This window comes from Sciurus vulgaris (genome assembly GCF_902686455.1).
Source record: "Sciurus vulgaris genome assembly, chromosome: 14".
Classification (NCBI taxonomy): domain Eukaryota; kingdom Metazoa; phylum Chordata; class Mammalia; order Rodentia; family Sciuridae; genus Sciurus; species Sciurus vulgaris.
Genome location: NC_136475.1, coordinates 29,552,323 through 29,576,361, shown reverse-complemented (window position 1 = coordinate 29,576,361; position 24,039 = coordinate 29,552,323). Strand labels below are relative to the sequence as shown.

The window sequence follows — 24,039 nt, the reverse complement described above, 5'->3', positions numbered from 1 at the left end:
GCTGTGCTTCTTCTATTGCTTATCTCCTCCTCATGTCCCAATTTTGTTTTCCTTTTCTTTTGTATTATTAGAGACTTATTCGAGTTTATTCACATCAACGATTCAATTTCCTTTATGTTAATTTTATCCTTTTTTGCCTGCAAAATACATTTTAAATCTGCTACTAAATCTCAAGTTTACAGTCTTTCTCTCTTTTGTTCACTGTGTCCTTTTAAAAAAAAAAGTTGAGATATAATCCACTACATAAAATTTACCCATTTAGTATATAGCTCAGCAATCTTTACTGTATGAAAAGTGAGCATTGCTACCTAATTTCATAAGTTTTCATTATTCCATAAAGAAACCCTGTATATGAAAGCAGATATTCCCATAGCTTCTGCCCATCAGTATTCTATTCTTGTCTATATGGATTTATTCTGCAAATGTCACATAACTGAAATCACACAACATGTAACCTTTTTCTGACTGGCTTGAATTGTTTATAGTTTATTTCTCCATTTAATTATGTTTTCTTTTTTTAAAAAACTATCAGTTTTTCTATGTATTTGAGGTTTTGTTAAGTACATGCTCATAAATGTAATATGTTCTTGATGGAATGATCCTTTCATCATTAAAAATGTTTTTGTCTTTAATAAAGCGTTTTGGTTGAAAATCTATTTTGTCTAACATTAGTACAGTCACTCCATGATATATCTTCTTCCTTCCTTTAACCTATTTGTCTCTAATCTAAAGTGAGCATTTTGCAGACAATTACAGTACCAAGAGAGACCTCATCCTCTAGTTAGAGAACAAGTATTCTGGAGAGGCAAGAGATATTTAGAAACAAAGTACATTTTCATCTAACATAGGCCACATGGTGGCTTTAAAACTTTTAAACTGATCCAAGAGTGATGGCACACGCCTATAATCCCAGGGGCTCAGAAGGCTGAGGCAGGAAGAAGGTGGGTTCAAAGACAGCCTCAGCAACTCAGTGAGATCCTGTCTCTAATAAAACATAAAAAACGGCTAGGGATGTGGCTCAATGGTTAAGAGCCCCTGGGGTCAATCCCTGGTTGGGGGGGGTGGGGACTGAGAGTTGCATTTGTTCATCATTTTAAAATGCCCTGAAGTCAATAATTTGTAAGTTGTGAAAAACAGTTACCATCTATTTTAGCTAGCAGTCACTTCTGATGAAGCTTCATTTATTTTTGTGGTACTGGAGATGGAATGCAGGGGCACCCTACCATTGAACTACAATTCCAGTCCTTATTTTTTATTTTGGGTTAGGGTCTCAAACAGAAATAAACCAAAATAATGCCATTTTGTTCTGACCTGACTCCACTGGTATGCCTGCTAATAATGTTTTCCTTTCAGCCTCTTGAAGCTGTATATATGTTGACAGTACAGTAGGACCATCCCACATCCCTGACTATGGTCCTAATGTATAACAAAATGACTCTGAAATGTATAATCAAAACAATTCTCTCATGTATTCAAAGTAACTGTCTCTACAAGGTCTTTCTGACCTATATGTGCCTCAATTGTTCTTGTGGTTTTTGCCATTATAAACTTTGTACTTCCAAAACCCAGGTGCCGGGAGTCCTTTGAGGTATTAGCCTGCTCCCAATCACCACTTGCCTGGCATGCTCAATAAACTCTTTTTTCCCTTTTAATGTGGCTCAAAATGCATTGTGGTTTGTAATTCTTGTGCACCCCATAACACTTGCTAAGTTACCAAGGCTGGCCTTGAACTTGCAATCCTCTTGCCTCAGCCTCCCAAGTAGCTGGGATTACAGGTGTATGACACCACAATGGTCACAGGGAAACATCCTTTTGTTGTAAAGACCCCATCAGTGAAGACTATCTTAAGTATGGTTAACAGCTGCAGCTTACTTAACCTGTTAATGAAATGTGTTTATTTACATGACCTGATAGCAATAGTTGTAACAGAGACTAGGTTTGCTTACTTCCCTGCAATGGGTGGGCCACTGCTATTTTCCTATCTTGTCTTTGCTAAGATTAGATTTTCAGAAATGTAATTTAAAAAATCATTTTGTTTCTTATACAGGGAAAACTGTAAGATTCAGAAACAAAAATCTTGGATTTTTCACACCCCAAAATGTTGCTCTTTTACTAAATGTGCTTTACTTATACTTATATATAGCATCCATGGTTTGTTTGGAATATGGATATGAATGTGTAAATATCTGTTGGTCGATAAATATGTGGGAATTCACAGACAAGACTATACAGTAAGTGTAGACATGGACTAGTTCCGAAAAAACGTTTATAATAAAGTGATGTTTAAAACATGTTGAAATTCTTAAAGACAAGAAATTTAATTTTAATTGGTGTGTCCTTCCTTTATCCCAAGCCCAAAATGGGCCGACAGAAATAACAGATGATTTTAGAAAATACTGATAGCATATGAGCAGTTTCTGACTTCTGGGATGACATCATTTTGTAATAGTCTAAGAATTACAAATCTAACCATTTTGTTTTCTTTGTAAATTACTCATATATCTTTGTAGCACTTTCAGAACATACTATCACAATATGCAATCATCTATATATATATTTTGAGTAAAACATTTAAATGTTATTAGAGAAAAAAATCATGAAGAAGAAAATGTTTTAAAATTGAACAAAAATATTTTATACTGATAAAGGTTTTTTTCTTAAAGGGAAATGGCTGCATTGTTCCCAAATGAGTAAAAGAAAGGAACAGAGCTAAAAATCTAAATAAGTTAGAGGTTCTAAAAACAAAAAAAAGAAAACTGAAGAAAGTTTTATAAAGGATAGATCTTATAAGAGGAGATTATGTTGACTATAAATTAATAAAATTATTTATAAGCTTTCTAAAATCAAAATTGAACACACTGACACAAAACCAGAATCTAGTTCTTAATGTTTAGAGCAACAAGGCTTTGATCTTTGCTTTGTGAAGTAAAATTTACAAAGAACCCACTTTAAAATCAAAGGTTTTATGTTTTATCAAAATAACTTCTTGTGTTTTCTGTAGGTTGTTGTTATTTGGGGAAATTAAATCTTTAAAAGAGGGTTTATTTAAGCATTTATTTCTCGTAAAATCTTTTAAATAATCACTTTGTTACTTTGGTTAAATGAACTACTATTGTATTTTCAATTATATGACATATGTAACTGATACAAATATTCTAAAATTTTATAAAATTTATAGAAGTGTGATGATCTTGGTGAGAAAGGATAGAAGATATAAGAATAGGTAGAAAGGAGACATGGGGTGGGAGGGGTGGGGGGAAGGGAAAAAATAACAGAATGAATCAAACAACATTGCTCTATGTAAATTTATGATTACACAAATGGTATGCCTTTACGCCATGTACAAACAGAGAAACAACATGTATCCCATTTGTTTACAATAAAAAAAAAAAAAAAAAGAAAGGAGACATGGGACAAGAGTGGAAATGATTTAAAGTCCAATTTCACAAGAATTAAACATCCAAATTGAAGTCACTTTCACATATTCTCATTGCAAAACAGCACAATTAAATCAATAATTAGAACTTATCTGCAGGTTCATAAATAACATCTTTCCTGACACAGCCCTAAAAGAAAAACAGATCCAAGAATGCCTCTGCTCAACAAGGAGATATTCTTTTTTTTTTTTTTTTTTTTTTTTTGCGGAGCTGGGGATTAGAACCCAAGGCCTTGTGCTTACAAGGCAAGCACTCTACCAACTGAGCTATATCCCCAGCCCCAACAAGCAGATATTCTTATGATTTATATCTTCAGGATCAGATTAATCTATGTGTCATACTCTGCATCATACCCTCAAGGTTACATCACTGTAATACAATTTAATTCACAAAACAGAACAATAAAGCCCTTGATGGGAAATTATCAGTGATTTTTTATCATAAACAAAGAAGAAAAGAAAAGAATCCCTAGTAGGTAATGAGTGACAAGTCCAGTTAGCAAACAAAGGAGGACTAAAAACACCATCTCAGATCATGTCTTGGTACTACAGATTTTACACATATACCTACTATGTGATTAGCATGTTCTTCTCCAACACCCACACTTTATCATGTCTCTCACACTGTGTATTTTTTTCTCTCAATAAAATCAATCTGTGCTTCACTTTGACCCTGACCTGTCCTTACATTCCTTTCTGTGATGATGTCAGTGACCCTCATAATCTGAGTTGAGATCCATCTCCCTTTTGGGAAACCTCCTCAATGAGATAGGAATTTGAGAATAAAGGAAGAGATACTGAATCTCAAAGCAAGTGCCCATAAACCACTGAAATGCAGGAAACACCCATAAATAATCACAACTCCTGAGTACATGCCCTTGTTACAAGAGGGCAATGTGAAAGTGCAGGGAAAACCAGCACAAAATTAGGTAGCTCCATTTCTAGTCCAGACCCTAGCAATTGGCCCTCTATAAATCTAATACCCCTCAACAAGAGGTTGCTATCTTTCCCTGTGGATATGGTCCACATTCTCCCTTGAGATATACTTCCTGCTTTACCTCAAAGTCATCTCTCTTGAGATTTCTCCCATTCTCCCTACTTTCCTAAATAAACTTGTCTGTGTCTTCTACTGGCACATGCTGAAATTTCTTTGCTGAAATTCCTTTCCATCACATATGCCAAGAATCCACTTTTGTGAAAAAATTAAACTTATTTTAGAGATAAATTGGTTTCCTTTGATTATCTTGAGTAAGAACTGGTCCTGTTACTGGCAGCCTAGCCAGGGAAACAGCCTGGATCCCCACGGGTTGAATTCTGGCCCAAAGGCATAAGAAATAAGCAAACAATACAAGAAAAAAATGAATATGGTTTAATCAAAATGGGGAGAAGCACTTAGATTGTTTGTTTCTCTGCTGGTCCTAGAAAAGCAGTTACAATTTATATAAACAAAAGTCAGGAGATACACACACGTAGATTTAACCAGGCTATGCTAAGTCAGAGAACATGTCAGTTTTAGCTTCCTTGGAGTTTGCCTTGGGCCAGGAGTTTGTTTTTTAGATTCCATTCTCAGCACAAGTTTGGGAGATAAGGAACTTTTAATTTCAAAGGGGCTCTATTTCAGTAAGACAGAAAAAAATCATATTTTTTTTAAAATTTTAGTTGTAGATGGACACAATACCTATATTTTATTTATTTATGTGGTGTTGAGGATCAACCCAGTGCTCCACATATGTGAGGCAAGCGCTCTACCACTGAGCCACAACCCCAGTTCAAGATTAGATCTCTTGATTCAAATCTACTATACAAAAAATTTGCTTTGCTCTTAATGGTCTGTTTTGTATTTTCTTTCTGTCAAAATTCTGCGTAAGTACAACTCGTAACAAAAACAATCTTGCCCAATATTTTTAGATGCTAGCTATTGCCTTATAGAACAGAAAGATTAAATATAAAATGGACTCAAGATAAACTTAGTCTAAGAAAAACTCTTTCTAAACCTCTTCTGTTGCTCAAATCTGACTAAAAGCATGTTAACACTGGCTCCTACCTAATTAGTCATCTTTACCAGTTCCCCTCTAACAGATAGATGAGGGCCTGGCATTTAGGACAGGTGCATCCAGGAAGTAAGGGACAATCAAAACCAAAACCCTAGGTTTCAGAGGGGAAAATAAAATCATTCAAAGACAAGGGAGGAAAACACAAAATGGGGTCTAATAGATATGGAAAATGAAAAATTCCTAAGATAATGTGACCTGGAAAGGGGAGTGAAAAAGAAGTCCATGGACTGACAGGCTTCATCTCCCAAGACAAATGTTTTCAGATGCTGGCTGCACGTGGGAAGGAGGTGTTTCATTATACCTAAAGTGACAGTCTCTAGGAGTACTACACTGCCCACAGATCCTCAACCCAGAAGTTCAAATTCCTAAGCACTCAAATTGACAAATTCACTGATGCATGGAATAGACCCTAAATTCCTGAATGTCTAAGAAAACTGATATGCTCACTAGACCACCATCAAAATACCTTATATAAACCCAGTCCCTTTCGTTGTTCAGTGTGGCTCAGGAAAGTAAGTCTACCAACACCACTTCACCTCTGCATCCCCTGTTCCTGTGTAAAACTTCACTCCTGAATATTGTGTCCATCCAAGTCTTTTTGTGCTAACAGAGTCACTTGTGTCAACTCTACCAAAAAGCAAGCAGGGATGAGAGGTTGTAGAAAAAGAATTCTTGCACATGGTTGCCTAAATGCAAAAGTCTTTCTACTAGGTAGTGCTTATAGCTTTGCCTCTGTTTAGACAAAGAAAAAACACAGTGGTTTATGTTCACAGACCCGCTTTAAAAGAGAGGATCCCCCACATGATGTATTTAATTGGGAACTGTTTTAGTCAGCTTTTTTGTTGCTGTGACTGAAAGACCTAACAAGAACAATTTTAGAGAGGGACAAGATAATTTGGGGGCTCACAGTTTCAGAGGTCTTAATCCACAGACAGATGGCTCCATTGGTCTGGACCCGAGGTGAGGTAGAACATCATAATGGAAGAGTATGGTGGAGGACAGTAGCTCAGGACCTTACACCAGAAAGTAGAGAGTGACTCCCCTCACCACAGACAAAAATATATACCCTAAAGTCATGCTACCAATGCCTACCTCCTCCGGACACATCCTACATGCCTATAGTTATCACCCAGTTAATCCCTATCAGGAGATTATGTGTTGATTAGGTTAAGATTATCATAACTCAATCATTTCACATATAAACTTTCTTGCATTGTCTCACACATTAGCTTTTGGGAGACATCTAGTAGCTGAACTATAACACGTATCTTTTAACTTTGACTCCTTCTTGTATTCTGCTCTACAATCTATATTGGTACTTTACTTTTAGGCTCAAGTATCTGGCTCCTTTTACTTACATGCTTCAGATGCATAAGATCTATACTCCAATCCAAAAGCAAACAGTCAGATGATATGGAGTCCCAAATCCCTAAAGACTGAGGAATGAACAAAGGGAGGAATTGCAACAGGGGCTCCTTTAAAATCAAAAAACTCTCTAAGTGGCATTTTCCCTGCCAGCCTTATCTCATCCTCTAGGGAGTCCAAGTCCCAATTGCCAAAAATTAAAGAATCAGATTTACAAACCAGTTTTAAACAACATGCTATGCATATTTCTTGGTTTCTGTTCTCCTCTTTTAAATTCTAATGCTATTATGGCTTCTGGGAAGATGGGTTTAGATTGGCAGTCTCCCCAGTTATAGCCAAACCACAAATAAATTCTTTATCATCATTTCTCTTTTGTCAACTAGAATCCAAATGCAGATAGGTGACCAAGTCCAGTCTGTTGGGACCCAGAATCAAGCTGCTTGAAGCAGGAGGCTGTTGGGATAAAACACCAGTCACTGTCTAAGAAGGTTTGTTGTTCCTCATAGTGAGATAAGGACTTCAAAGAATAATAAAGGTACAACTGGTCACTTCCCTGGTCTCCAATCTTTAGACGGGTATCAAAGCAGAGTGATCTTGGTTGTAAAGTCAAAGAATATACTCACAAACCACCTGAAGAAATTCATCAGTGCAGTGGGCAGACAACCAATCCTGTATATATTTTCCTTGCTTGTGAGCACAGTGCTGCCCTCTATTTTGTCCCAGTCTTCCACCATTGAGGAATGTGTGAGTAATAAAATGTCAAAATCTTTTCCACTGAGTCCTCTAAGTTCTTTCTTTGGGATCAGTAAACAGTATGCTGGGGTTTTTACAGCCAATCACCCATCATTGCCAAATCTTTCTATAGACATTAATCTTAGAGATGTAAATGGATAGAGCAAGATACTGGAGCCCTCGAAAAGCACTGGGACACCTGGCCAGATTTCTACTGTACATAGATATTCTATCTGCTGAACTAGAAGTGAAAGGGATCAAAAGATTTTCCTACTAATAATCAACTAAGTGAGCTTTTTTTATTTCTAGTAAGCATGTTTTAAAATGCATAGCTTTACAGGGAGTAGAAATTTCTTCATTTCTGACTATAGATTTAATTCTCAGCATTTCAGCTCGGTCATAGTGGGAAATTAGAGGTATCAGAGCTGTTAACGTAGTTGCCATGAGAAAACTAACCTGTTCCATTTTCACATAACTCTAACCAAACAAATCTGCCAATATCAGGAACTCATCTTTTTCTTTCCATTTCTGCACAAAGTTGTTTATAGACAAATCATGAAAAAAAAACAATTTGTCTAAAGTGAATCAAGTCATATCCTGTAGAACACCCAAAATGTTATCTCATCAATCAAAACCTCACACCATACACACTTGATATTTTTACCTTGGATCCTAATAAAGTAAGTTATACTCTTTATATGTATGTTCCCCAAAACACATTCTACTGTCATGTATAACTAAAATAACAAAAACAAAAACAAACACAAGAATTCCACTCCCGAAGGTGCTATATTCATTTCTTAAATTTGCAGTTCCCCAATAATGAAATCACAGAAATGCTGTAGGATATTTTAAAATTTTAAGGGAAAACAGTGATAGTTAATATGTGGTGAACTATACAAGCTCAAGGTAGTTTAATACCTCAACATCTGATAGTGATATGTTCCTTTCAATGCTTATGTTTTTGTAAAGCTAGCTTTTTGGCATTTGCTGTAATAAAAAGAAGAACATGAGACAGGCTGTCCAACTTGATCTCAAGGTGTGAGAAGTGGTACTGTATGCAACAGCTGCACAAATATCATTAGTTACTATGGTTATTTATGAACAAAATTTTTTTTTCAAAACCCAAAGCCACAGGAATTAAGTTTTGTTTACTAAGCTGTCAGATCAAAACAGTACTTTATGTCCTAATACCGTAGTAGCTACCTGAAAAAATATATTTTGTACTTATCTGCATCATACATAGTTTGAGGAGAAAATATCACTGAAACATTAAAGGTACCATGAACCAAGAAAGCTTAGAAACCTTTTCCCTAAATGGAATCCACTAATCTAAACAAATAATTGTTCATGCAATCTGATCAAATAACTTACCTATCTGAATCAAAGATAAAGAATGAAAAGCTTCATATTTCACTGAGGATTAAAAAGCACTGAATTTTAATTTGTGACTTTATGATCAACCAGTCAATACACAAATAAAATTGCAAAAAAATAAAATTTTGAATAATTTCTGTATAATACCTGAATGTGAGCTCTCAATGGTGGTGTCAGATTTGGAATCCAGAAATGAAGGAACTGTTTCTAATTGTGGAACATAGTACATCTTCGTACTACCAGATGGCTTATATGGCAACAGTAAAGGCTGGGCTAAGGAGGTAAAAAGATCAGAACAATTAATAAGAGATTTTAATTCATTGAATAAATATTGAGCACCTTCCATATGTAAGACAGTGTTTGAGTTTCTTATGATATATAAATGAACTAAACAGAAATGTTTCTTTGCTTTTCAAAAGGAGCCAGAATTCTAGAGGTGGGATATACATAGTACACAACTAAACTAAATAAGCAAATTCCGAAGTATTTTAATAAATTGTCACTGATACGAAAAAACAATTAGAAAATATTATGAGAGATTAGGAATACAGAGGAAATTTGGACAGGATGCTGCTAAAACCTCTCAATGAGGGTCTCATTGAGAAGATGAGTTTTTAGCAATCTATTCATACACAGATGGCTCTAAAAAACAGGTTATCTTACAATAAACCCAAATCTGCTTGTTGTTAATATCTACCACTAGTCTTATGTTAGTCTTATTCTACTCTGAGAGTCACAGAAAATATTTCTTTCCTTGTGATACTGCTCTGAAACAAAGTTTGCATTATAAAAGTATGAATTCTCAATATTAATAAAATACAGGTAAAAAAGACAAGGTCCTTGCCACTCATGGTATTTTAATGTGTATCCTACCTATCTTTTCCCTGTTTTTTATTTGTTTACATAGTTGTCATACAGTAAGTATAATTTGGAATTCAGCTTTTCTATTATACATTAATAATTATTCATTTAATCCTATTTTTCTTATTTCTTATGGAAATACCACAGATAAAAATATTCAACCTGTTCCTACTGTTGAAAATTTAGGATAAATTAAAATTTTCAATTATGAAGAATTCTGTGAATGGTTTTCTGGTTATAGCATACTTACTCTCCTCTGCTACCCACCTCAGGTAAATTCTCTATTTACAGAGTGAAAAATTATACCATGTATGAAATTTTTTTGAAAGTTCAACTGTAAATACTTTCTCAAATGTCTGTGCCAATTTATTCTTACTCTAATACTGTATGTATAGTCATTAAAAAATGATTCTTTGCTAATATGGTTAATTATTGAAATGTGCTCTTATTTGATTAGTGTAGAGCCAAACTTTTTTTCTATATAAAGTTGTCCCTTGGTAGCTGGGGATTGATTCAAGGACCCCCAGACACCAAAATCTGTGGAGGCTCAAATCCTTTAGGTAAAATTGTGTAAAATGGCATAGTATTTGCACATTCTCTTATCTACTTTAAATCTTTTCTAGATTTCTTATATTTGCTAAATTTTTGTTGAGGGAATAATGACAAGACAAATGTCTGTACATGTACAGAGACAATTATTTTCTCTGAATATTTTCAATCTGTGTTTGGAACCCACATATATGGAGGGCCAGTTGTACTTGTTTTCCTTTCATAGTGTGGTATAAACTGTCAAATGGCCTCTAATACCTATTGTTCCTTCTCCTTTCATCTATACATTATATTTTCCAATCTTCCTTACGACAACTATGTATGAACATGTGACCAAGTTTCAGCCTACAGGATGAAGGAAAGAATGTGGACAAAATCCAGGCATTCCATTAAAGGGATCCCATTATAAGCCCATGACAGCTACATAACCTAGACTACCACCCTAGCTGCAGTTTGAAATTTCTATGATAAAATACTATTCAGCAGGCAATCAATCAATTTTAAATCAACTGGAGTCAACAATTACTATCTGTGTCCCTGGATTCTCTTTCTCACTTCTTTCATACTAACAGTCAACCTCTATTAATTCCTCCCTTACCCTTACGATAAATTTTTAACTTCTATCTTCTCTCCTTCTCCCTGAGAAACATCACATCTTACACTATATCTATTCCCTCATTGTTCATCATTTGAAATGGTAAACCCTTTTAGCAAACTTACGTTTATATTGTAGATAATAATTGATCCCTTCATTTCTATTTATTGCAACAAAACTTTAAATGCCTTAATAGAAGCCATTTGGTTCATGGTGGTACATATCCGGTGCTGTTAATATTGGTCTCCCCCTTAAAAGTGAGGTACTGGAAGCCTTCAGGGACTAAACAGAAAAAAACTGTACTGCCTCAGATCCATACTGCTAGATGAGAAGACACATAACAACATGAAAAAAAAAAAAAGAGAATAAAGTGCCTCAAACAAACCACAATCTTCCAACAATAGAATCCATGGACAACACAGCAGAAGGAGTTCAGAAAATACAGTTAGATTGCTCTTCGAAATAAAGTATGGCATTGGAGAGAAAAACAGAAAGTGAAAGATCACTTCAATAAAGAGGCAAGATTATAAAAAGGAATGAAGCGGAGATCCCCAAAATGAAACAATAAACCAAATTAAAAATTCAATGGAAATTATCACCAACAGACTAGACCACTTGGAAGACAGAACCTCAGACAATGAAGACAAAATATACACTCTTGAAAATAAACTCACTGCACAGAGAAGATGGTAAGAAACGATAAACACAACTTCCAAGAAATATAGGATAACATGAAAAGACCAAATTTAAGATTTATTGGAATAGATGAAGGCATGGAGATACAACAATCAATGGAACGTACAATCTTTTCAATGACATAATATCAGAAAACTTCACAAATCTGAAGAATTAAACAGAAAATCAACTACAAAAGGCTTACAGGACCCCAAATGTACAAAATTACAGCAGACCCACACCAAGGAACATTATAATGAGAATGACTAACATACAGAATAAAAATAGAATTTTAAAGGCTATGAAAGAAAAAAAAACAAATTACACATGGGGGAAACCAATTCAGATTTCAGCTGATTTCTCAACCCAGACCCTCAATGCCAAGAGGTCCTGGAATAACATATATCAAACTCTGAAACAAAATGGGTGCCAACTGAGAATTTTATATCCAGCAAAATTAAGCTTCAGATCTGAAGATAAAATAAAAGCCTTCCATGATAAACAAAAGTTAAAAGAATTTACAACTAAGAAGCCTGCACTACAGAACACTCTCAGCAAAATATTCCATGAGGAGAAAATGGAAAAAAAAATAATCAGGCAAGAGAGGAACTACACTAAAGGAAAGGTCAATCAGAGGAGAAACTAAGTCAAGTTAAAAACCAAAAATAAACCAAAATGACTAGGAATACAAATCGTACTTTAATAACTCTGAATGTTAATGGCCTAAACTCCATCAATCAAAAGACACAGACTGGCAGATTGGATTTTAATAAGAAGACCCAACAATATGCTGTCTTCAAGAGACTCACCTCCTAGGAAAAGACATCCATAGACTGAAGGTGAAAGGTTGGGAAAAAACATCACTCACATGGACTGTGTAAACAAGCAGGGGTTTCCATCCTCATATCAGACAAAGTGGACTTCAAACCAAAATTTGTCAGAAGGGACAAAGAAGGACATTTCATATTGCTTAAGGGAATCATAAATCAACAAGACACAGCAATCATAAATACATATGCCCCAAACAATGGAACATATATCAAAAAAACCCTTCACAATTTCAAAAATCAAAGGGACGACAACACAGTAGTACTAGGTGACTTTAACACACCTCCCTCACCACTGGATAGATCTTACAAACAAAAACTAAACAAAGAAACTATAGAATTAAATAATACAATCAATGATTTAGACATAATGGACATACAAAGAGTATTCCATCCATCACAGAGCGAATACACTTTTTTTTTTAAGAAATAGCTTTATTTATTTACTTTTATGTGGTATCAAGGATTGAACCCAGTGCCTCACACATCCTAGGCAAGCATTCTACCACTGAGCTATAGCCCCAGCCTGTGAATCCATATTCTTCTCAGCAGCACATGAATCCTTCTCTAAAATAGACCATGTGTTTATGTGGTACAAAACAACTCTCAACAAATACAAAAAGACAGAAATACTACTCTGCATTCTACCATATCATAAGGGAATGAAATTAGAAATCAACAATAAAATAAAAAATAGAAGCTTCTCCAACAACTGGAAACTAAACAGCATTCTGTTAAATGACTAATGGATAAATGAGAAATTAGGGAGGAAATAAAAAAATACTTAGAGGTAAATGAGAACATTGATATGACATATCAAAATCTCTGGGACACTATGAAGGCAGTGCTAAGATGAAAGTTCACTGCACTGAGCTCATATATTGAAAGATTAAAAAGTGAACAAATTAATGACCTAATATTACATCTCAAAGCCCTAGAAAAAGAAGAACAAATAGGCAGAAGACAGAAAATAATTAAAATCAGAGCTAAAATCAATGAAATTCAAATAAAAGAAACAATTGAAAAAACTGACAAAACAAAAAATTGGTTCTTTGAAAAAATAAAAAACATTGATAAACGCTTAGCCATATTAACACAGAGAAAGACAGAAAACTCAAATTACTAAAATTTGTAATGAAAAAGGAAATACCACAATGAACACTACTGAAGTACAGAAGATAACTAGAAAATATTTTGAAAATTTATACTCCAATAAAATAGAAAATCTCAAAGACATTGACAAATTTCTAGAGATATATGACCTACACAAACTGAAGCAGGAGAACATACACAATTTAAACAGATCAATTTCAAGCAATGAAATAGAAGATGCCACCAAAAGCCTACCAACCAAGAAAAGCACAGGACCAGATAGATTCTCTACAAGACCTTTAAAGAAAAATTAATACCAATACTCCTCAAATTATTCCATGAAATATAAGAGGGAACCCTTCCAAACTCATTCTATGAGGCAATTATCACCCTGATACCAAAACCAGACAAAGACACATCAAGGAAAGAAAACCTCAGCTCAATATCCCTGATGAACACAGATACAAAAATTCTCAATAAAATTCTGGCAAACTGTATACAACAATATATTAAAGAGATAGTGCACCACTATCTAGTGGGGTTCATCCCAGGATGCAAGGTTGGTTCAACATACAGAAACCAATAAACATAATATATCACATCAATAGACAAAGACAAGAATCATATGATTATCTCAATAGATGCAGAAAGATCATTTGACAAAAAACAGCACCTCTTCATGTTCAAAACACTATAAAAACTAGGGACAGTAGGAACATACCTCAACATTATAAAAGCCATATATGCTAAACCAAAGGCCAATATCATTCTAAATGGAGAATAATAGAAAGAATTCCCTTTTAAAACGGGAACAAGACGGGAATGTCCTCTTTCACCACTTCTATTCAACATCATCCTTGAAACTCTAGTCAGAGCAATCAGACAGATGAAAGAAATTAAAGGGATACAAACAGGAAAAGAAGAACTCAAACTATCACTATTTGCCAATGACATGATTCTATATTTAGGAGACCCAAAAAATTCCACCAGAAAACTTCTAGAACTCATAAATGAATTCAGCAAAGTAGCACGTTATAAAATCAATACCCATAAATCAAATGCATTCCTACACATCAGTAATGAATCCACTGAAAGAGAAATTAAGAAAACTACCCCGTTCACAGTAGCCTCAAAAAAACAAAAAAACAAAAAACAAAAAAAAAAACTTGGGAATCAATATAACAAAAGAGGTGAAAGACAATGAAAACCACAGAACACTAAAGAAAGAAACAAACTGAAGACGACCTTAGAAGATGGAAAGACTCCCATGTTCACTGATAAGCTGAATTAATATTGTCAAAATGGCCACACTACCAAAAGCATTACACAAATTAATGCAATTCCTATTAAAATCCCAATGACATTCTTCTTAGAACTAGAAAAAGCAATCATGAAATTCATGATTCATGGAACAATAAGAGACCCAGAATAGCCAAAGCAATTCTTAGCAAGAAGAGTGCAACAGAAGGTGTCACAATACCAGACCTCAAACTATACTACAGAGCTACAGTAATAAAAACAGCAAACTGACACATAGACCAATGGTAGAGAATAGAAGACATAGAGACAAACCCACAAAAATAGTTATCTCATACTAGACAAGTGTGCCAAAAACATTCGCTGGAGAAAAGATAGTTTATTCAACAAATGGTGCTGGGAAAAATGGAAAGCCACGTAACAAAAAGAAATTAAACCTTTATCCTTCACCCTGCATGAAACACTACTCAAAGTAGATCAAAGACTTAGACAATAGAACAGAGACTCTGTGCCTCACAGAAGAAAAAGTAGGCCCAAATCTTCTCTATGTCAGCCTATGATTTGACTTCCTTAACAAGACCCCTACAGCACAAGAAGTAAAATCAAGAATCAATAAATGGAATGGATTCAAACTGAAAAGCTTCTTTTCAGCAAAGGAAACAATAATAAATGTGAAAAGAGAGCCTACAGATCGGGAGAAAATCTTTACCATATGCACCTCAGAAAGAGCACAAATCTCCAGGATATATATAAAGAACTCAAAAAACTTAACACCAAAAAAATCAAATAACCCAATCAATAAATGGGTTGAGGAACTGAACAGACACTTCACAGAAAAAATACAATTGATCAACAAACATATGAAAAACTGTTCATCATCTCTTGCAATTAGAGAAATGTAAATCAAAACTGCTCTCAGATTTCATCTCACTGGAGTAGAATGGCAATCATCAAGAATGCAAGCAATAATAAGGATGAGCGAGGATGTGGGAAAAAAGGTATATTTATATGTGCTGGTGGAACTGCAGATTGGTGCAACCACTATGGAAAGCAGTATGGAGATTACTCAGAATACTTGGAATGGAGCCATCATTTGACCCAGCTATCCCACTCCTTGGTTTATACTCAAAGGACTTAAAATCAGCATACTACAGTGACACACCCACATCAGTGTTTATAGCAGCTCAATTCACCATAGCTAAACTTTGGAACCAACCTAGATGCCCTTCAACAGATGAATGGATAAAAGAAAATGTGGTATATATATGCAATGGAATATTACTCAGCCTCAAAGAAGAATGAAATTATGGCTTTTGCAGGAAAATGGATGGAAATACAGAACATCATGCTAAGTGAAATAAGTCAATCCCAAAAAACCAAAGGCCAAATGTTTTCTCTGATAAGCAGAAGCTGATTCATAGTGGGGAGTGGGTAGAAAAAAAATGAAGGAACTTTGGATTATGCAGAGGGTAGTGAGGGGAGGGGTGGTGTAGTGGAAATGGGAAAAAAAAATATTTTTTTTAAAATAAAAATAAAAATGGAAAGAAATCATAGTTATTAGGAATATAACCCTTGGAAAACTACTTTACCATACCGATGATAGAAATAAACCAAAAAATTAACTTAATCCTACATATGCAAGGCTAGTGAAGTCTCAGTTGACTTAGGAATTTTATATCATTCTTATGGGCAAAATAAAAATAGGATAATTTTTCTTAAAAATGGGTTGTAGCCTCCACATGTATTTAGTTATTGTTATAGTCATTATTATTACAATACTGATTTATTCATTTTCTTTCTCTACCAGTATACATAAAACTTGATATCAATGATTAACTGTGCAAAACTATAATGTAATGTTTATCACATGGAGATGGAGAATTCTGAGACAGACAACTGCCCCCCGCCCACTACCATTCTGGAGACTGAACCCAGGGACTTGTGCATGCTAGGCAAGCAATCTACCACAGAGCTATATCCCCAATCCTGAATACAACAGTCATTTTGTTGTTCTTCTTTTTAGTTATACACAATAGTAGAATATATTTTGACATATTTATACAAACATGGAGTACATCTTAGCCTAATTAGGATCCTAGTTTTGTGGTCGTTCATGATGTGGAGATTCACTATGGGGTATTTATATATGTACACAGAAAAGTCAGATTTATCCCACTGTTTTTCCTATTTCCTGTTGCCCCCTCCCTTCCCCTTCATGCCCTTTGTCTATCTACTGAACATTCTTCCCCTCCACCACAAGTCTTAAGGTTACTTTGGACTATGCCTGGGGAGAAGAAGTGAGTACACAGCAAATCATGCTTACCTCTAGGAAAGAAAGAACTGGAAAAAGGTAAAGAAGAAAATTCAATAATATATTTCTTTTAAAAACTGAAAATAGAAAAAATATAAACATATAGTACATTGCTTTGAACTTTTAAATAGTCAGGTTTAACATACAATTCTTTGTACTTTAAAGTACATTTTTAAAATATACTTTTTAAAAAAGCCTCAATTTTAAAAATTTTGACCCATAGTATTAAAAATAATACTGGATTTGTATATTAAATAAGATTAATCCTTGAATAAATGCATAAAAAAACCATTAATCATGGTCTCTATACACTGATCCACTGGATGTAAATAGAGGTAAAAATATGTTTCCACAATTGGGATTCCTCTCTCATGTTTTTGCTACCATTGTGAGAGCAACATACTCATGGGTATCCTGGGTCTCAGAAATACCTAGAACACACCCAAACCATTTCTGCAGCCTTTAGCCAAGCCCAGCCAAAAGTTCAACTGACCCAAAGCCCAGGTATGAGAAAAGCAAACACCTGTTATAAACCACTAAGATATTTTAGGTTGTTTGTTATACAGCATCACTGTTTTGAGGCAACTAACACATAAAGGTACTCTTTGTGATTATTTATTAAATTATAAAGTTTTGGTATGCTTTTATTTCATAATAAAATGTTTAAGAATTATAACCATCTTAATGTGTAAACTGAACCAAGCATTTTTCTTCCTATTTAGGCATATTCCATCTATAGCTACAGATGGGTTTTTTGCATTAGAAGGAAAAGTTAAAATGTATTTTAAATAGATTTATGCAAAATGTTAAATATTTTAAAATTAGTAAAGTTCCAACCTTCATTCCCTGAGGAAGAATAGAAACTTAACTGTTAATTTTCCTACTGTACACTTAAAAAGGAAAATAATTTATAACAATTTTAAATGTTATATAGTATAAACACTATAAAAATATCACTGAGACTATAGCACACAAAATACTCTAAATGTAGCCCTTATGGTACAAACTGACAGTTATTCTACAAAACCCATTTCTTCTTCATCCTGGAAAGCACAGCTAAATTATATTCTTAGTGAAAGTGATTTGAGTCATTTCTATAGGTTTTGCCTATAAAATCACCCACATGTGCTCCTCCATGCTTTCTACTCATTCATTCCAGTTGACTATAATGGTGAATCTAAAATAACTTCAGATTCTACATTCTAAAGACAGCAAGGCAAGTACTACCTGGATTAGTGGGTGATTATTTTATAATTATTTTATAAGCACAAAATAATCTATGTGTAGTGTTTGTACTATCATACATATTTGCATATATATTTGCATCTTATAGTATACATTACTATAATCCAAAATGCCAATAATGTTTTGCCTAAATAACAGCAGATCTTGTTTTTAAGTTATTACAAAGTACCTACATTCTTATTACAAATAACATGAGAAAAAAATAGGTCAACCACAAGCAGCCTATTCCAAACATGTTAACTCTACTAGAAATAAAGATAAAGAAAATAGTAAATCATATTCTTTTCACAGATATGTAAATAAAAGATAGATATAATAATCACATAGATCCCAATACTTAAATTAAAATTAGATTAATAACCAGGAAGACAAACATCACAAACTTCTAAGATAATTATACTCAAAAGTTGATATAATGACTAAAATGTGATTATATTCTCTTACCATCTGTGCCACGACAAGTAGTAATCTGTTGCACTGAAGATGATGAAGCAAACTTGACAGGACCTTTCTGTAGCTTTTTAGAACTTGGCTCTAGAATTTTACTTCCATGATCTCCAGCATTAATAAAAATCTCAGATGACAAAATGGTCTTTTCTGGGCTTTCTGTTGTTATCTGAGTGACTGCATCAGATGATAACTTTCCAGAGAAGGCAAATAATGAGGTCTTATTCTGTTCTGGTAAACTGAACAAAAAAGAGGATTATAGCAAATCATATCCTTAGCCAGGAATATTTAAGTAGTTACAAGGAATATTTTGTGCACACAAAAATCTCAAATGTCATTAAGGTACTTCTACCATACCATTCACTTTATCAGATACATATTAAAATTTGATCATGCACAGGTTTAACTTTTTTTAATTCATATATATGTTTCGGTACCAAGGATTGACACATATCCCCAGTCATTTTTTTATATTTTATTTAGAGACGGGGTCTTGCTAAGTTGCTTAGGGCCTTATTAACTTGCTGAGGCTGGCTTTGAACTCATGATCATACTGCCTCAGTCTCTCAAGCTGCTGGAATTACAGGCATGTGACACAATGCCCAGGTTTAATTTTATTTTAAAATCTAATCTTAATTTTAATTTATAATGCCACTATATAATTTAATAAAGAAAATGGTACTTTTCAGTTGAAGTGAATATAAATTCATTTATTTATTTTTAATTATGCAATGGCCACTAAAAATTAGGAGATTGTGCTAAATGCCTAGGAATATAAAGAAGAAGAAACAGGGCCTTTCCTCAAGTGGTTTATACATCAAAGGGCAGAGGGAGAAGAGGGGGGAATCAGAAGTTTTCAAGATGTTAGCTAGATATATTAACATTACAGAGAATTCATATTAAAACAGTAGAGTACATGAACAACTGAATAAATAACTAGGGAGAAGAGACAAATTTTGCTTAAGAATTTCAAATAACAAATGTAGATACCTCCCACTAAAGGAGGTAAAAGCTTAATCTCTACCTTCCCCCTTGCATATAGACGAGACTTAGTGACTAGATTTCCAACAAGAGAGTGTAAGGGTAGCTTCACAGTGGAGAACCCTGGCAAAAACACTGCCTTATCCAAGTGATCAAGGTTAACATCACCAGTGATAATATGTAGATATCATATTCTCCATATGATGTGAGAGAAGGGTACTTCACCTCTGTAGTATTCTTTCCCTAAACCAGAAACGCCAGTCTAATCAAGAGAAAAATATGAGCCAAATCCAAAGGAGCTGCTATCTACAAAATTTCTCACCAGTACTCCTCAAAACTTCCAAGTTCATGAAAAACAAAGAAGAAATAAAAGACTGTCATATACCACAAGTGGCTAAGATAACAACTGTCTCTCTCTACCTGGATTGCTATAACAAAATCTCATACACTATTTGGCTTATAAACAATAGAAATTTATTACTCATGGTTCTAGAGTCTGAGAAGTCCAAGACCAAGGCAATGACAGATTTTGTGCTTAGAGACTGCTTTCTGGTTGGTTCATAGAAGGTTGGTTGGTGCCTTCTCATCATGTCCTAACATAGAAGAAGGGAAAAAACAGCTCTCTGCAGTTACTTTTATAAAAATACCAATTCAAACTGAGGAAACACTATCATAGTCTAATCCCTTTCCAGAGGCTCCCCCATTAACTCATTACTTAAGAGGAATGGGTTCAATATACTGATCTGGGAAGGACACAAGCATTCAGATTATAGCAATGGCTAACTAAGTAGAATGTGACATTACCAGACCAAGTTGTGGAACAGAAAAAGAAGATGAATGGAAAAACAGGTAAAATGCAATTAAAGGCTATAAGGTAGGTAATAACAACATACAAATGTTGGTTTCTTATCTTTGGCAGATATACTATGATAATATAAGATATTAACAACAGGAAAAACAAGAAGGCTATAGAGGGCTCTATTTTTTATCTTTTCTATAAATCTAAAATTATTCAAAAAAATTCTGTACAAAAAGAGGGAATAACATTGTACTGTATTAAAATAGCATTAAGAATACAGCAAGCTGGGTGTGGTGGTCCACACCTGTAATCCCAGAGACTTGAGAGGCTGAGGCAGAAGAATTTTAAGTTCAAGGACAGCTTCAGCAACTTAGTGAGACCCTGTCTCAAAATAAAAAATAAAAAGGGCTGGGGATGTGGCTTAGTATTTAAGCACCCCTGGGTTCAATCCCCAGTTAAAAAAAAAAGAGAGAGAATATGTCAAAAAACAGAAAAAATAATTTTAATCTCTACCCTGTGCCTAATATACACTAACTAAAAAGGATAATCACGAAAAAAGAAAAACTTGACCAATCTCTTTTTGAACACAGAATGTAAAAATCCACCCCCCCCCAAAAAAAAATAAGAAAACCAAATGTTGTTTGGGCATACTACACACTTGCTTGCTCTATCACTGTATACACCATCCACCCAAATTGTTTACTTGAATTCCTACCAGATGGTTTTACCAGAGGAATGCAAAGAGAGTTAACATTTAACAACAACAACAACAACAACAACAAAAAGCAATCAGTGTGATTCACCACATCGAGAGAATAAAGGAGAAAATACATTATGGCCATATCAATATAGGAGGAAATAGAATTTAATAAAATTTAATAGTTATGCAACATCATATTTAATAGTGAAATACTAAGAATGTTCCCTGTAAAGTTAGGAACAAAACAAGGATACCAATTCTTACCATGTCTATTCAACATTTTTGTAAAGGTATTAAATAATACTAGCAATAGGTCAGAAAAAAGAAATAGGAAATTTGTGAATAATGAAGGAAAAATAATAATTTCTTTTCATATTTCATACAATTGTGTACACAGAAAATCCCAAATCATCTATATACAGCTTAGAGTATAAGTAAATTTTTAGAAAAATGCCAGATGAAACATCAAATTTTTAAAAACTAAATTTTTTCTTATCAGAAAAGTAAATTAAAATCTAAAAAAAGTCACCAAATACAATACTGTAAAAATATTAAATACTTATTAAGTCTAATAAAAGATGTAAGAACTATTAAAACAGAGAAATTAAAGGTTATCTGAAAAGGACTTCCACTTCAGGTAGTACACAGTAGGGTATAATAGGTAGCCAGCCACAGGCCATCATGCCTACTGCAACAAGCAAATAAAACTGAATACATTACAAAAATCGTAGTTTAAAAAGTCATATAGTTATAGAAGCAATTTAAAAAATTACCATATTGCTAATTAACATGCTAGAGAGAGGTATTCTGATTATTTTGGGCAGGGATTTGGTATTTACAGACATACTCCACTAGGAAAGAGAAATTACTATAGTTTTTGATGAATATCTGAGTTGGTATAATAGAGTGGAATCTAGAGGAATGCCCAGTTGATTTTTCAGCTGAGAGTGAGCCAAAACAACAAGAATAGTCAAGGCACTAGAAGAAAATTCAAGTCCCACTAGCTGGAGGGATCACTGACAAACATATTATCAGGTCTCCCCTTAAAAAAAAAAAAATCTATCATATGTGCAAGCTAGTACAAAATAAGGAGGAAGAGAAGAAAAGTGGGGAGAGATTCCATCAAAATAGACCAGTCAAGTAAAGGAAGGGGACTGAGTGGGAGGGAGGAAGGACAGGATAAGGGAAGGACAGGATAAGTGGAATGAATCTGATCTAACCTATGTACATATATGAACATACTACACTGTTTAACTTTATGTATATCCACAAGGCACTAATTAAAAAAAAAACTAAGTAAATAGCAGGGCAGTAGAATAGAAGGAAGGGAACAGAAAAAAGACAAGGAAGAAGAGAGGGAAAGGGGTAGTATTGGGGACTGAATTAGAGCAAATTATATTTCATGCATTTATAATTATGCCAAAATGAAAACTAACATTTTATGTAATTAAAACTAATAAAACAAAAACAAAATAACACCTACCAGATTCTGAAGCTGTCAAAGGTAGAGGACTTAATAACAAACCCTGAGGAGGAGAACTCTCAAAGGCAAGAAATTTGAAAAACACCATACTCTGTCAAAAGTCAAAAGGGCCAACACCAAGAAAGGGAATGGGTCAGAAAAACAGTAAAATCACTTGTGATATTAAGAGAGCTTATGAAATGAAATTCCAGTGAATAAATTTAACTGCAATAAATACCTGGCAGGTCTTCCCTTAGAACATTTAAGGCTGTGAGGGTAAAGAGTCTAAAGAGTTTAGTCTAAACACCTTAGAGACTTAAATGAGAGTCTCACAATATTTAAAAGAATTAAAGACAGTAGGGCACAAAGCAAAAATCCAGAAAAATCCATGAATCATGACAAATCATGTTTAGTAAAGTCAATTAAAGCTCCAATCCAATGTGACATAGTTAAATCCCTGAAATGATTGAGCTGATTAAGATACTCTTATTAACAGATATATATACTGGACATATATACTGGATATATACTCTGGTGGAAATTCTATGACTCTTTTGTTTATAAGGTCTAGCACACAATCAAAAAATACAAAATTTATATAGTAAGAAAAAGTTACCAAAAATTGAGGGGAAAAAACATATAAGAACAACTGACTTAGAAAGGATCTTAATACTGGAGTTAGCCCAGAATGACTTTAAAATGATTAATGATTATTAATGATTATTAAAATATTAAGAGCAAGAAAAAGATGGGGGAAATAAGTGAAAATATGGAGAATACCACAACAATAAAAAAATGGAACAAAAAATAATCAAGGTATCTGAAATCAACTGATTTAATGGTTTTTAGTAGCAAATGGACACAATTAAAAACAAATTATAAAATTCTCCCCTTCAGTTTCCCTTTCTATAGGGAAACTATAATCCTTATCAGATTACCTGCAGTCAACTGTAGTCTGAAAATGTTACATAACATATTTAGAGGCCACATTCACATAATTTTCATTATAGCATATTGTTTAAATTATTCCATTTTATTATTAGTTATTGATAATTTCTTAATGTGACTACTTTATAAATTATACATTGTTACAGATATCAAAAGCCTACATACAAGATGTGAGTGATGGTACACACCTGTAATCCTAGCAATTTGGGAGGCAGAAGTTCTATTAGTGAGAACCTGTCTCAAAAAAATAAAAAGAGCTGGAAACATAGCTCAGTGATAAAATGCACTTAAGTTAAATCTCCAGTACCAAAAACAAACAAAAAGCC

The 24,039-nt window shown here is 34.0% G+C and overlaps 1 protein-coding gene across 8 annotated transcripts in view; it reads right to left on the bottom strand.

Moving 5' to 3' along the window:
- The window catches only part of ALMS1 (ALMS1 centrosome and basal body associated protein), a 229,577-nt gene that overhangs the window by 76,564 nt on the left and 128,974 nt on the right, over positions 1-24,039 (bottom strand). For 6 of the 8 annotated variants that reach the window (XM_079111389.1, XM_079111393.1, XM_079111392.1 and 3 more), the window contains 2 exons: positions 18,821-19,062; positions 9,112-9,237 (listed from right to left, as the gene is read on the bottom strand). In XM_079111389.1, the coding sequence (XP_078967515.1) occupies positions 9,112-9,237; positions 18,821-19,062 (368 nt within the window). Of the gene's footprint in view, positions 1-6,068; positions 6,504-9,111; positions 9,238-18,820; positions 19,063-24,039 lie in introns of those variants that run through there. The other 2 variants (XM_079111396.1, XM_079111391.1) reach the window with 2 other exon arrangements.